General features: G+C 48.1%; 1 protein-coding gene across 2 annotated transcripts in view; it reads left to right on the plus strand.

Annotated features, from left to right (window-relative positions):
- Positions 1 to 15247, plus strand: part of GNAI3 (G protein subunit alpha i3) — a 32090-nt gene that overhangs the window by 4225 nt on the left and 12618 nt on the right. The window contains exons 1-3 of one of the 2 annotated variants that reach the window (XM_075174046.1): positions 11319 to 11359; positions 13005 to 13047; positions 13146 to 13287. In XM_075174046.1, coding sequence (XP_075030147.1) covers positions 13043 to 13047; positions 13146 to 13287 — 147 coding nt within the window. In that variant the 5' untranslated portion in view covers positions 11319 to 11359; positions 13005 to 13042. Of the gene's footprint in view, positions 1 to 11318; positions 11360 to 13004; positions 13048 to 13145; positions 13288 to 15247 lie in introns of those variants that run through there. The other variant, XM_075174045.1, reaches the window with a different exon arrangement.

Here is a 15247-nt window from a genome sequence, read left to right on the forward strand (position 1 = left end):
CGTTATTCAGCCTGTTAGAATTTTACTGGGTTTAGATACTCTGTGTAATTAGGTTGAAGCGGTCCTGCTAATTCATGCAAAAATAATTAAAAGCATAAGTTTGTTCTAAAATAGCCTTCATCTACATAACTAACCAAGCAAACTGCAAGCTCTGCTGCTCCTGGAGGCTTCAGCTTTTTTCTGAGACTGATTTTTTTTTTCCAACCTTTTTTCCCCCCAAATTCACCAAAGCTTCCTCAGCACTGGTGCTTCACAAGATTTGGTTACGTTTTGATAAAACGTAGAAAAGCGCCTTCTAGGGATGCAAATCAGGGCAGAGCTGTTGCTGCTATTTATAATATCGTTAACTAGAAGTAACTTTTCTAGTAGTGCAGCAGCTTTCTTGTGGGTCCCTATGGCAGAGGGACCATCAGGGTGTCAGACCTGGCCGCTCCATGACTCTAGAGCTGCTTAATGTCCTTTGAAAGGTGACATGAAGCTCTGAGGTGGGGCAGCTTGGGTTGTCCTGGCCGCTGCTCCGAGCGTCCTCCCCGGCTGGGGCTGCTGGAGGTGACACAGGGACCCTGCTTGGGGGGACCTGCAGGGAGCCGTTGTCTTCTCTGATCTTTGAGCTATCCGGAGCTTTCCTCCCGCAAGCTTTTCGAGGTACACGGAGTGTACCTTGTGACTTGTGGCCCCGTGAAGATTTTTCTCACGCATGCGGCAGTCGGGCTGAGCCCCGAGTTGCGTTTTCATAAGACAAAAATTAAATATCTCAATCCAATTAGCTTGAAGAGGCAACCGGTGGGAGTTGTGAGATCAGTTCGGTGCCTGACTCCCAGCTCGGGTTGTGAAAGGTGCTCTTGACGTCTGAGATGTCCCGATCTTCGTGCAGAAGTGTCCCGGCCATCTGATGACCGCTTCCCAGCGGAGAATGCTTGATGCAATTTGATAAAGGGTCAGATCTTCTCTCCAAAGACACAGCGCTTCTCCTCTGTGCTTTGAACTTCTTGGAGGACCCGATGCGCTTGTCCTCTACCGAGATGGAGGCAGTATCTGTCTTGGTACTGGTGTTTCCCTGTCTTCAGGTGTCGGAGCCGCAGCTTACAGCCGTGTTTTCCCACCTGCCTGGGTGAGGATCTGGTGCAGGATCTCTGTGTACTTTCCCCTTCAGTTCTGCCCTTCGCCCACCAAAATCAGATGCAGGGCAGGCAAACCGTTTCTTATCTGCAAAAAAAATCGTTCTTCAGAGTGACTTAACCTCACTAGTTTTTTGAGGAGTCAGCTGCGATTTAATCAGGGCAACTGCAGCTCGGGAAAGAGAAGGGTCTTGCCACGCTGGATGCTGCTGCGTAGGTGCAAACGTCTGTTTTCTGCACGATGTGACATCCGATGTCATTAGCCAGCTGCGGGATGGGATGTCTTCTGTCCGGCTGGGGCTGCCTGGGCAGTGCGTACGTCGCGTGCCTGTGTAAGGACGGACGGACGGACGGATGTGTTCGGCCCGGCACTGGGAGCTGAGCGCAGACAATTTATAACACAGAGATGAAGTGACTGGGGAATGGGGATTTCATCCTATCCTCCAAGAGCCCTCTGGACATGGTTCAACTTTCATTAAATTCTGAGGCAGAGCATTGAAATAACTTTTCTTGGAAGAGGAGAGTGTGTTGGGAGGAGGAATTTTTTAATTAGAACGTGGCTTTTTTAAGTTAACTGTATCTGTAAAGGCACGATGCTCCCCGCTTCAGATACATAAGACTTGCTCCTCATGCAAGCGGGATCGAACAGCAGTCTCTTAATGACTTAAACAGGGTTTGCATCTGAAACGACCGACAGATGCTGATTATTTTTCTAGCGCACTCTTTGTAAACCGTGTGGCGAGACTCGGGGGACACCCCGCCTCCCTCGCCCCCCATGCCGTCACCTTTTGTTCCCCCGTGGGTAGCGGCAGCAGCAGCAATCCGATGCCTGGCTCTTGTTTCATGTTTTCTCAGTTGGTGTTTGGTAACTTCTCTGCCTCGTTTAACCTTCTCTCGTTACCAGGGTGGCACTGGCTGGGTTATCTTTAAAAACAAACAACGAGCAGGATCCAAATTCTGGGGCGAGCGGAGGCGCCGATGGAGCTCGGCCTCCTGTAGTTTTGTGTTTTGGGGTCTCCGTCCGCCGCGAACTCCCTCCTGTTTGAGGAATGAGCTTTTCCCCCAGCGGGGGAACTAGCTGTCCGTTCCCCACCCGGCTGCTTATTTTGATAAATGTTTTTAACAACTCAAGACTGTTTTCCCTGCATCAGATTCAGTGGATGTTTGACTTTTTAAAAACAGGCACATCACAAGAAGAAACGTGATACTTGGGAGACCAGGCTAGTGAAAATCTTTTCCAAACCCCTCTCTTCCCACCATTCCCTCCCCTTCCAAGTCATCTGTTGCTTTCTGATATAACTCCCATTTTAGAGGCCTTGCCTGGCTGTTTCCCTGTTGTCTTCCACCCCTACTAGTATCTGAGCAGACCAGACGGTGCCTTTTTTACCCCGTATCTCTGAGAGCATCCACTTGTGCGAATCCTGCCCGAGAAGGATTGGTATTAGTGTGTTATTTCGTGGCATTTGGAGGATGAAAAAGCTGCCGTGGAGCGCATCTTCAGGACGACTCTCATGACGGCTTAGGGAAGATGTTTGCTGCCTTTCTGACACGCTGCAGCGATTCGCTGGAAGCTGCTCCTCACGCTCCAGCTTAGGTCTGAACATAAAAAACGTAGGTCTGATGATAAGGAGCTGTAGGTGAGAAAGGGGTGCCCGGGAGGCCCAGCCACGAGAGATGTTCATTTGATCTTCAGCCAAAAGACACATCGCGGCAGCGTGTTGCCTATCAGTGGGTGTCTTGAGTCCACGCTGCTCAACAGCAGGCGCAATTAGTTTAAAACACTCCCAGGAGTGTTGTTCAAAGAGCTGCAAAAACAACTGCAAACCAGAAGTCCCAGGCTTGGCTCTTCGCTGTGTAGCTTAAAATGCAGCAAAGGGGCCGTTTGCTGAAGAGGACAAGGTGTTGGCAGCTGATTTCGGAAAGGATTTGAAGGCTCTGGTTGGGGAGGAGGGAATTCGGGGCTCCCTTGCTGAGCATTTAGGATACAGGTTGCTGGCGACGGTGCAGGTTGTTACGGCATCCTACCGCGAGCGTAGCTGGTGCTGGTTCGTGGAGGAGGAGGGCACAGCTGGTATTTACAATTATCACCCTTGGGCCACTTGGCCGCTTCACGGTGGGAATGAAAGGCTTCGTTTCCACCAGGGAAATATTTTGTGGCTGTGAGCAGCTTCAGTTGGGACAACCCTTCCCCGTGCTGGTGGTGGCTGTGCTGCAGAGTCAGGATTAGGTAATGCGGTGGTTAGCGTCCCTCTCCTAAATCGGATTTGAACTTTGATTTGATTCTGGCTGTGGATGAAAATAGATTTTTTTGGTACAAGAAATTATTTTGTATCGAAGGCAAAAAAGGATGTTGCCAAAGTTCAGGGTGTTCTGTTACTTCGTGCTGTCACCCTGATACTATTGCACACTCGCCTTCCAGTTTTCTGGCCGCAGAAGACCATCCCCTGTAGGACCAGTATCCTGTATTCACCAGAACACTTGCTTCTGGAGTCACTTCTCTGACATTTATTGTCCTGTAGATTTAGAGCAAGGCAGGTGCCTGCGGGATGACGATGGAGGAACATCAGCGGTTGCGGTCTGTCCACTTCATGGCTACAAGTGGCTGTAAACCAGTTGTCCTCCTACTTAGCTGTGCCTCTGCAAGTTTACACGGTCGTTAAGATCTAGCGCAACAGCCATGCAAGGAGGGGAAAAAACCAACCTGCCTGCCTTCCAAGACTAGCACTTTTTTCCTTTTTCCAGTTTCTATCTTTAATTTTATCAGGAAAAATTTTCCTAACTTCTTTAATGTTGTAATTGCGTGATTTAGTGCCTATTGCTGCAATTCCTTGAGCAATTTCTCGGTGATGTCGACAGTCACTTGGATCTGTGTGTGGGTGACGGCGCGTTAGCAGGCGGCTAGCTCAGCCTTCCTGGTGTTTCCCGGTGGTCGGCAGGACTGACGCAGAATTCCTGGGGATATCTCCATCTTCTGCATGGTCACGGGATGTTTTTAACCACGCCCCAGCGTGAAGTGGAGCTGGCGCTTTGAACCCAGCGTTTCCCAGTCCCTCGCTGCTGTTAGGCTGCGATGTGGTACGACGTTTGCTTTAAATGCTGCAAATTAAATCGGCTGATGGTCTCTCCCCGTGCTGGCACCGACTGCTTGGTGCTCTCTCTCTTCGTTTGATAGATGAGCTTCGGCCTCGGCGCTGCCCTGCGTGGAGGCGGTCGCCATGCCAAGTTCTCGAAAGCTTTCTCTTGTAAGGCACCTGTTAAAAATCTCCGCAGAAGTTCTAAAGCAATCGTTACGTGTTCAAAGCCTTTAAGTAAAACGAGGCTAATGCCCTAAGAGTTTCAAGGCAAAAAGAAAAAGGCTCATTAAAGATTATGTTTGGGTGCTCAGGGGTTAATGTTCATCACTGAGGCATTTACAGTTTCGTGGTTTCAAGTCTTAATTTTTCTGGCTTATGCAAACAACGTTTTAAGGCGTGTTGAATGATATGTGTAAGACTAATTCTTTCCCTGACTTTTTTCATATGGGGATGTTATTGGATTCATATGGAAAACAAATGCAGTTGCATGCAGCATGAAGTGCCTGTGAGCTGTTGTGAGCACGTGAAAGCGAAGTGGAAACGTGCAGCTCCTCGGCGCGTTCCGCAGGGCGGTTCACGGGCCGGGCTGGCCAGAGCCACCCGGACACAGCTCTTGCGTCGCTCGCCTCCGGGTTGGGAAATCCTCCTCCGGGGCTGCTGCTCTTCCTGAGCATCTTCCAGGTGTCTTCTGGCAGGGAAAAACTATCAGCTGCAGCCCAGGTAAGCCAGCAGGCAAAGCAGTGAACTGCGTTTCATTTGAAAGCCTCTCGAAGTGATCCGAGGGCTCATGTTGCTTCTGTTTTCAAAATGGCATTCCTTAAACAACCCTCCGCTTTTATTTCATCCAGAGGCAGTGACAACTTCCAGTGGTTTGTCCTGTAACATTGGCTCCTCTTACCTCCGAAGTCAAGCTTTAGTCAACCTCCATGCCCTATTTATTTGTATATATTGTTTTTTTTCTGATGTGTAGTTAAAGTGTAAGTGTCAGCCTGAGCTGTCCTGGTTCCTGTTGACTTTTCTAACAATAACTGTATCTTCTGTGGCCCGGTGGAATGACACTGCTCACTTCTCCAATGTTTTTTCCCCTTTTCCCGATTCCCAGCGCAGCTTTCTCATTGCATTTGATTCTGTAGTTTGTTGAACCCCTCTTGGCCTTGTGATGTCCAAGAGCTTTTTTTATTGAAATAAAAAAATCTTGACAAGAGGAGATGGGGCAAATGTTAGCAGGGATGGCAGCTCGACCTTGCTGAGAAATACACGTGCAAGAAGGTGGGGACGTCAGGATTTGAATGCACTACGATGAGGTTAGAACCCAGGAGGATGGAAATGGCAAAGAGGAAGAGGACCCAATATTCAGCTTTCCAGAAATGCGGCCGCACAGGTACACGGGCAGCAGGAGGGTGTCTGGGGTGTCCAAGAGCTTTTCCAGGTGGAATACAAACCAGGAGGGCAGGGTTGTGGAAAACTATCTTAGGAGCGTGTTTGTGTAAAGGGGAACTATTCGTGTTCACTTGCTAGGGTGGGATGTTGAATAAATGTTGACACAAGGAAACATCTGTTTTAGAAGGGAGATATCCATCGGGGTTTATGATCATTTGAATAGCTCCTGCTCCAGGCTTGCCATGGATCCCCTGATATTTTAGGGTCTGGACTCCTGACACCTTTGTCGTGTCGTTGCTTTGGCCCCTTTTTAGTCTGTCAGAGGGAAGATTGTTCGGTTTTTGGGTTTTGCAGGTGGGCTGTAAGCACAGCCGGGCGATTTCAGTGTCACTTCATAGCCGCGCCTTAGCACGAAAGGGTCGTGTCGTCTTCGCAGGTCTGTAGCTCAGCCCTGCAGCTTCAAGCTCTTCAAGTGAAACGTCTGAGGTTATTCCCCAGCTGTTTAAGAGGGGATATTGGAAACACTAAGAAATTCCCGTGGATTTCAGAGTTCAGCAAGGGTTGCAGCATCATCCTGCCTCAGGAATGGTCTGGCAAAGTTTCTGCCAAACCCCTGCTGAGATTTTAAAGCCGATACGGGCTGTTGCTGTAGTTACGAGCTGTGCACGCTCTCCTCTAGAGGCTAGAAATCAGAAACATGTCAGTCTGTTAATTTTTGTCTTCCTTGCTTATACTTTAATGGATATTCCAGGTGCATCTCTTCTGTGTCTCTAGTAAGAATTTATTTCAGCAGTGACCTGGTTTCTCTTCAGAAACTTTCAGATGCTGCAGGGCTTTTCCCCTTAATTGCAGGGGGGGGAAATTCCTCACCTGAAGTACAGTTTAATGCAGTTTTGATACGGCTTTAGAATAAAAAGCACTTAAAATAAGACTGCTTTTACCTTCAGAAGCAGTGAACTGGATGCTCGTGTCTGGAAGACGTAGGTAGTCTTTGACCTACCCTCCTTGTTTCCTGAGCAGAGTGAATTAAGTAATGGGTTTAAAACCAAACATTTTATCCAGAGTGTAGTTGCGTAGACCTGTAATTCCCACTCTAAGCTGTGATTTGGTAGCTTGCTTGTTGCTCGCTTCCCTGTAATCTCCAGCGCGTGGACATGCCAAGTTGCTTGACTTCCCATCTCCTGCTACAGGAAAGCCTCTGGCTTCCTTGGGGGAAGTGGTTGGATGATAATTTCCCCCCTTTGTATGCATCGCTCTCCCAGGGCCAGGACTAATACGGCTTGAAAGCTGCTCGGGTTCCCTCCCCTCTCCCTTCCCCCTCCAGCGGGAAAGGGGATTTGGCTGTAGGACTTCTACAGGACTTGCCACCCTTGGAGCAGAAGGGAGTTCAGCGCTGTCTGATGGTGCCAAGCTCTCCCTTAAGCTTTTGGGGTGTTATTCGGATGGTTTGGGGTGAGCTCCGGGGGTTTGTGGGAGCTGGGGTGCCTCCCGGCTCAGGCTGGTTCCTGGAGGGAAGGGTTGCTAGCTGAAGGACGCGTTGAAGAACGAGGACTTCACTGAATTCTTGCAGGGCGTGCATCGATCAAATGGGGCAAGCCAATATGACAAAAAGCAACAAATGCTTCGTAATAGATTAGCTGCTCTTTGTGTCTAGGGCGTGCAAGCCGAGCTGTGGGATAGATAGGTTTCTTGCTGCTAATTTGGGAAAAGAGAAGTTAAGACTTCTGAAACGATTTTTCCATGGAGTTACGACATCCCCGCTTAGGTCAGCCTCGGTTTCTTGTGAAGAAACGTGATCCCTGTGTAGCTGTGCTAATCGGAGCAAAAAGGAAAGGTTTGGTTTTCCTTTTACAGTGAGAAACATTCCAGTAATGCTCTGACTTTCATATTTTTTGAACCCAGTAAGATACGGTGTCATATTTCACGATTTTTGAACTCTTTCTAGCTCCCCATCTGGTCCCTGCCTGCGATCCCAGAGGCTGGGTTCTTCGCCTGCGGAGTCCATAAGAATTTCAGTGTAACTCTATCCACTCTCACTCGTCATCTTAATTTCTAATGCGAAGCATCGGTTTTCTGTAGGTTGGAGCAGTGTTTCAGTAGCATTTAAATTCCTACTCTTTTTTTTTTCCCCCTACTAAAGGTGCTTGACTGAAGGCTTAAGCCACACTGTAAGCGTAGACACCATGGATCAGGGTAAATGAAGCTGCGTGATAGCAGGGAACAAAGGGTGCAGATTAAAAGCTGTTTACTGAGTAGGTCCAATATGGATCTCTTTATGCAAACATAAAGCCTTTACAGCCACTCCAGTGAGTTGGAAAAAGGAGAATAGCAGCTTGCATGGCGTGTACATCTGTAAATGTTTAGAGAAGTTTCAAGTGTCAAAGAAGAGAAGTGAGACCTGAAGCTAAGGGCTGGAAAATAAGAGTAAAATGCAAATGATTGTGGCCCTTGTTTGGGGTGGGGCGTACGATAAGAGTAAAAGCAAAGGCACAAAGCGAGAGAGGCCCCTGAAAAAGCCTTGTGCTGTGTGGGAGGAGGTAGTACAGGTATCTCAGAATAGACCAGGGCAGTGTTAATGCTTTTTTTTTCTGAGCAATTGAGATGAGACCGTGCCTGTCGTGTTGGCCATCTCATCGGCAAGCAGCTGCCACCCCAGCAGGCGCTCCCAGCAAACGATTACGGAGCTGGAGGGCAGACGTTTTTAAATGACTGTTTAATGAGGTACCTTGTCTGGATGGCTCTTGCAGGAGCAGAGAGCGAGTCTGGGAGAGGACCTGGAACATCAGGAAAAACTCCTTTAGGAATAACGTCCCAGAGGAGGTGACTTACTGCTCGGCCGTGCCCTTGTAGCTGTGACTGCCATTAGTGTGTGCTGCAGGAGCCAGTTCTGGGTTGTATGTTGGCGAGAAGAGACGTTTAGAGGATGTGGGTCACTATTTCCTACCTCTGCTAGTCCCTGAGAAGTAATAGGGTGGGTAACCAGCACCCTTTCCTCCGAGAGCATGGGTTCCTGCTCATTTAAACTCCACTGAAGTGTGGGGGGTTGGAAACGAGAAGGGAAGGAGTTAACCGAATATGGTTTGAATTAGTGTTGTATAACCAACTTGGCTATGTTGTCATGGCATAATTGTATCTGATATTGTTTTGTCAGTCAAATGACAGGTAGTACAAGTTCAGCATTGCCTGCTGCAGCAGCAGATTATTTTAAGATAATCTAAGGAGGAAATGACAGCAAATATGATGACGAGAAATAAAAGCCAGAGAGGTTATGTTCAAAAGACTCTTCTAAATTCCCGCTGTTGGGACTCTGGGTTGAACACCACTGTTTTGGGATACTGAAGCTTTCAAATCGCAGCACCTTAATATGGGGGATGTGGAGGATGGTTGTGAAAATAAAAATGAGGTTTTGTGTTCCTCGCCAGGGTGGAAGTGCCGAGTTTATAGAACGTTAACTTTTTCACATCTGACCACAAATGCTGCCGTGCTGAGCGCCCGAGAAGCTGTAGCAGGACCACACAGATATTCCCAAGCCCTTCTTGATGCCATCTCTGTTAAAATCCGTGCCAGCCGGAGGAGAGGCGCAGACATCTTGGCAGCTGGGAGAAGAAGTGATAACAAAAGAAAAACCGCCTGCTAAAGGGAAGGATGTTTCCTGCAAGCTGCTGGTTTCGGATGGAGTCTCGCCGTAGCTGGCTGTGGGCTGCGGTGGGGAGCCCTGCTGGCATCGTGTGCTTCAGGCCTCGGGATTTGCTTGGGTGGAAGGTGTTAACTCCAACATCCGAGCAGATTTTGGGGGATTCTGCTTAAAACGTGCTTCATTTTTCATCCCTGCTAATATTTCTTGAATGGCTTTGAAGGTGGAATCTAGTTTATATTGCCTGCTCTACTTGAGGCTGAACCAGCAATAGCTTTTCTTTAAGGCTTGAGGGAAGAAAAAAAAAACACTGAATTGCATTACACTTAGGAATAATTTAAAAGTTGAAATTCTTTGGTTTGCAGACATTTAACTTGGCAGCCTGCAAGTATTTTGTCATGAGAGGCTCTAATCTGGTAACCCTTCAACCTAAACTAAAGGCTAATTGATTTAAATTGCACTACATGCCCTATCTTGGAAACAGTTTTCCTGCTGTGCGGGGGCAGCTGTTAGTGTTACAGTCCCTTGAGGGGGATGTCGAGACAGATAAACTCAAGGCTGTATCTGAATAATCAGCATTTAAAGGTCTCAGCGCTCTTAGATGTATATCCTGGCTTCGGCACCCCCAGGAGCTGTGCAGGAGAGGCACTGGGTACTTGTTCGTTGAACACCAGTGTTTCTCCTGTTGCCTCTCTATTCCCTTGTGCAGAACGGATCCAAAGACGCAGAAATCCTTGTCCAGCCGCCCCGCGATGGAGGTACAACCCCATGACACCTGCAAATGGGTATAACGAGTTAAGGCACCGTTTGACTTGAGTTTCCTCCCATTTGGCAGCCTGAGAACCTGCCATGAAAGTGCTTGTCCTACTGTGAAAGCTCTTACTGTGCGAAGAGGCTGATTTGCATCTGCTCTCCTCAGCCACCAAGAGCTGTAAAAATATTTGGCCGCTTGTTTGGTTTGAAGCTGTCTAAGTGCAAATAGGAAACACACCTTCAGCTTGAAAATGACCTTGTCTGATGTTGGGGAAAACTCTCTGCTGTAATTTAATACAGCAATGGATCCTCAGGAATCCTCGTCAACATCTGGGAGCTGACTGGGATGAACTTGGGAGTGGAAATACAAGTGCAAGGCTGTAAAGGCTGCGTTGTCCTCGTTCAATCCTGATTGCTGACGACAGGTCGGGCTCAGGTTGGCACAACGTGTTCACCACCGGTGAATGAACTGCTTGTGTCTGGCTGTTGTGTAACTTCAGAGAGCAGCAGTTGTGTTTGCTCCTTCCCGGCCACCGCTGTAACCTGCACCTTAACGTTCCTGCCGGTGCTTTTAATTTCCTTATCAGCCAAAAGGGCTTTACTGGTGATATTGGAAAGAACCTGAAGGAATGTGAAACAAGCAGGCTAAAAGGTGTACAAAATGTCAAGCAAGGGAATGATTTGTGCCTATCGCAAACACAAACCGTACAAAATGACCTCTTATCTTCAGGGGTTTGATTTCTTGGTTCCTCCTCTTTGGTGCCCATTTGACATGAAGTTGTGAGACCAGGAAGTGAATTCTGCTTTTTAAAAAGCGCTGCTGCTTTCACACCCTGTTCCCGGTGCTGTTCCTAGGAGCTGGCCTTCCTGAGGCTTCAAGGATGAAACTGGAATGCAGTGTTGTCCTCTCTGGATGTTGTGAGAGGCTTGGGAATCTCTCTCCTGGAAGCCGTGCTTCCCAAAGGTAGCACCAGAAAGCTTTTCTGCTTTTTTCGGGAGAAGCACGCCACAGCTCAGTTTTCACAGCCTGACATTCCTGAAAGCTGCTCTCTTTTTTTTTTTTTTTTTCCTCTTGGTCTGATCATTTTTAGATCGATTTTTCTCTTCCAACAAAGCTCGCCTTGTAGCAGTGCCATTCTGCGTTAGCCCACTGCTGCTTTGCGTAGACTCTACAGACTGGGACATCTGGTGCCTTGATGCTAGAAGTGGAGTTCGGGTCTCTTAGTCCATCCAGGATCTCTTGAGTCACGTATCCAAATCCAGGCAGGCTCCACTTCATTCCTTTGCCTTCAGCACACCCAGTTCTGCAGCTCAGAGAGAGCCTTTTAGGCTGAGGAGCCCTGAAGCCAGCGGCTGGTCCGGCTCGTTTGCAGTGAACTCCTGGTGTACGGTCACACGAGGTAGAGTAATCCAGGACCTGCGCTTCTGCTGACACGCAGCAACGCCGTGCGAGCCTTTCGCATGCTTCACGGCCGGGACAGGCATGCGTGCAGAGCTCAGTAAACTGTGATAACGTGGTGGCTTTGAGTACCGGAGTAGGCGTCTGGTGCATCGAGCTGTGCAAGCGCGTCAGCTGCTGCACGGGTGTGCAAAGGTGGTTTCTGCCTCGTGTCTGTGGGAGGGGGACGTGGTTTGTGAGTGCTCTGTGGTTCAAGAGCAAAAGCTGTGAAAAACAGATTAAGTAGCTGTTATTTTGCAGACAGAGAGGGATAACTCAGCCCCCCCCAAGGTCTGCAGAGGCTTGGCAAGCCAGGTTTCTCTGCCTTTCTTTGAAGGAGGGCTGTTTGCAATGCAGATGTGACGTGCAGAAGTGCCACAGCCTGCAGGTCCGATATTTCAACTAGAAATCATCCTGTGGCAAAGGCTCATTTCCGAGCTAAACCTGCGGGTCTCTTTATCCTCAGTTTCCCGGAATAATAACCCTTGTATTGTGGGAAATGATAAAGAATAGAGCTTGTTAATCAATTAAAATTTGCCTTGCATGTTCTGTGGGTGGATGCGTATGGGTGTGCCACGGCGAAGATCCCCGAATTGTCTGGTGGCTGTGGGAACCTGTGTTGGCAGCTGAAGGGTTAGAGCAGGAACCCAGGTCCTTCATCTTCCTGCTGGTGATTCACAGACACCTTAGTTGCCACTGCAAGTCTAGACAGGTCTCTCTGTATTTTTCCGGAGCTTTTTAAGAGGTATCTAGCTCAGGAGTGATATCGGTGTGCTCACCACTATGCTGCAGTAATGGGTCGTGGGAGCGCACCTAGTCTTTCCACTGTGGAAAAAGCACATTAGTTTGAATGATTATGGGCAACGTTTGGCTGACTTTGTGCTGAGTGGAGAAGGGATCTTGCAGGATCCATTATGGTGCTCCTGCTCTGACATAGTAACATGTTTCTGGGCTTTAATGCCTTAAGCCGCTTCACCTGGATCTGCGAGAGCAATTCCTGCATGCTGTTGAGCTCTGTTCTGCGTCTACTTCCCTTCCACTGTATATCACACAAGATTGCTTCCGAATTAGATGTTCCTTGTAAAAATGCTCTGGGATCTATGATTGCATCCACCTGGTTATTCAAGGCTAATGCTTTTATCTTGCACGGCTCAGTGATGGTGGGTAGCGGCTGATGATGTTGGTGCACTTAGCTGTAGGGCTTCCTTGGACTGTAGTTACTGAGCTGGAAGAGAGGGATGGTGGATAGTCTTGGATAAATCCTCGTCCCAGTTTTTCAGAGCTGCCTCCCAGGTGGCTAGCCTCAGTGATCAAGAAGTATAAATTCAGAAATTCTAGTTTTTTGGGGTTTTTTAGCAGGTGAATGCATAGCGAGCGTCAGCATCTGTAAATAAACCCCGGGGGGGACGTACCTGTGGATGTGGTCTTCAGCGATCCCTCCCAAGGGGCTGGGACAGCAGCTCTGGAGCTCTGTTACCAGCAGCAATGCACAAGAAGTATCTTACTCCAGACCCCATCAACTTCTGTGTGGGAAACGGGAAGAGTGCGTTCCGTTTTTCCTTTTAATTTCATGTCGTTGTTAACCGGAATTTTTTTGTGCTTTTCAGGTGCTGGAGAGTCTGGGAAAAGCACCATTGTGAAGCAGATGAAGTAAGTGAGAGTGCAGTAAACCGCATTTTTGTGCGAGTCGAAATAAGCAATCTGCGGTGCCGTTCTGGTTTGGGAATGACAGCCTGGTTTTCTTCCAGGATTATTCATGAGGATGGCTACTCGGAGGAAGAATGCAAACAATACAAAGTGGTTGTCTACAGCAATACTATCCAGTCCATCATTGCAATCATAAGAGCCATGGGAAGGCTAAAGATAGACTTCGGGGAAGTTGCCAGAGCAGTAAGTGTTTCACTGATTTCCCTTAGTCTCAGTCTGTGCTGTGAATTGTGTTAATGAATCCTGGAAATTCAGTCCGTGACACTCACAGCGGAAATATGTTTGTTACAAGATACAATAGCGAAAGACCTTTCATAAACTGTAACGTATTACCGGTACAAAGTGTCAAGTATTTTACTGAGGTTACGTGTAAGAACCTTTAGTGGTTTGAATGCTCAAAAAAAAAAAAAAATCCCCAAACCTTTGTCTTAAGCTATTTGAATTTTTAACAAAATTCTTAGGTTTTGTTTAAATTGCTTGACATCAGTCCTCAGTAGTGTTTCACAGCATTGTGGCAGTTAATTTTTAATCTGAGCCAAATAACTCTTAATAATTTTCACTACTCGTATTTGTCCTCTTAGTTTTTGGGGGTCTGAGGCCCTGCTTTTCCCCACCCATCCAGTTCTGCTGGTTCCCTGGGCTGTTACTAGCGTTCACCTTCAACTCTTCAAGATGGTAGAAACTGAGGTTGGGAAGTCTTGACCCCGGTGGTGGTGAGGAAAGCACAGGCAGAATGGGGAGTCAGGGACTCGTGAAAACCTGTAGGAGAAAGGAGTTGTGTGTATCAGCGCAGGGCAGCGGCTGCACAGCCTGTGACTCTTGCTATCTGGCACCAATTCCTCGTGCTTACAGTTAATATACGGTAAGTGAAGTAACCTACTCTGTTTCTTTGTGATGCAACCACAGATATTTTGAACTTACGATATAAAGCATCCTGGCTGAAGGGCATATCTTCACTTGCTTGTTAACCTAGGCTGTTGTTCAGCTTCTGTGCCAAATCCTCCCGACGTTCCCTTCCATCTTTCCTCCGTGCTTGTCGAAGCTGAGTGGTGATCTCAGCCTAGCTAATGTAGCTGGAAGGAGGAAGATGTTAAAATCCAAGTTCCTTTCTCAGTTGACCTGCCCAGGCTTAGCTGGCTTCGCAAAAGCAGAACGAGAGCCGAGTGCCAAGAATTTTCTCATGTCCCAGTCCACCCTGAAGGACAAACAACTTGCCACACTTTCCTAGGAAAAGACCAAGGCTAACCAAATCGACGGTCTCGCAGCAAACCACGGCAGTGACCTGCCAGCCTAGCCCCATCCCCGTAAGTGCTGTGCCTGCAAACACTCCTAACTGAGGTCCACCTCTGTGTTGTGGCAGTTCAGACCTTGATTAAGTTAATTTAGGTGCCCGTTCCTTGTACCTTTGGAGGAGCATGCGGACTTGGCTCTTGCCGGTACGTGCTGGGCAGTACGGTTTAGGGCTCGAGTGAGAGGAGCCGACGTTAGGAGGAGACACTCTGAAGTTGAGAAGTTGCTGGGGTAGTGAAAGGTCTCTTACATCTCCCGAAAGGAAGCTGGCAGGCCTGATCGCTGTAGGAATAAACATCGATGTGGGATGTAGGTCAGCCTGGTTTTCACTTTCAAAATCTGCTTGTTAACTTGTAAAAGAGTGAGGTCCTGCTCTAAGGCTTCTGAGAAGAATTTTTCATGCTCTAGGGCAAACACTCAAATCCTGATCAGGCCATCCCACCTCCTGATGAAACGCTTTGTTAAGAAATCGGTCTCCCTTGCTTCTGACAGCTATTGCAGCAAGTGGCAAGTCCTCAAAGTTTTAAACCTATAATCATCCAAAACCTGCTTTTGATACTGAATTTTTCCTTGTAGCCATACTGTACGACACTATAATAAAGGCTTTCCAGTTTAAAAACTATTATTTATTGTTCATTAGTCTATAGTAGCACATTGACATTGTTACCTTCCCTTTGAAACACCGCACCAGGTTACTGACGTTTCATGTTTCCGATGTGAATGCTGCGGGTTACTTCGGAGCGGTGATCCCTGCAGCGATGGCGCGACAGAGGCGTTGTGTGCCGCCCGTGATCAGTGCGTCTCGCCCCACGGGCTGGAGCTTCTTGCCCAGAATTTGCCTTTCTGACTGGAG

This window comes from Calonectris borealis, chromosome 26 (assembly GCF_964195595.1).
Source record: "Calonectris borealis chromosome 26, bCalBor7.hap1.2, whole genome shotgun sequence".
In the NCBI taxonomy this organism is placed as follows: domain Eukaryota; kingdom Metazoa; phylum Chordata; class Aves; order Procellariiformes; family Procellariidae; genus Calonectris; species Calonectris borealis.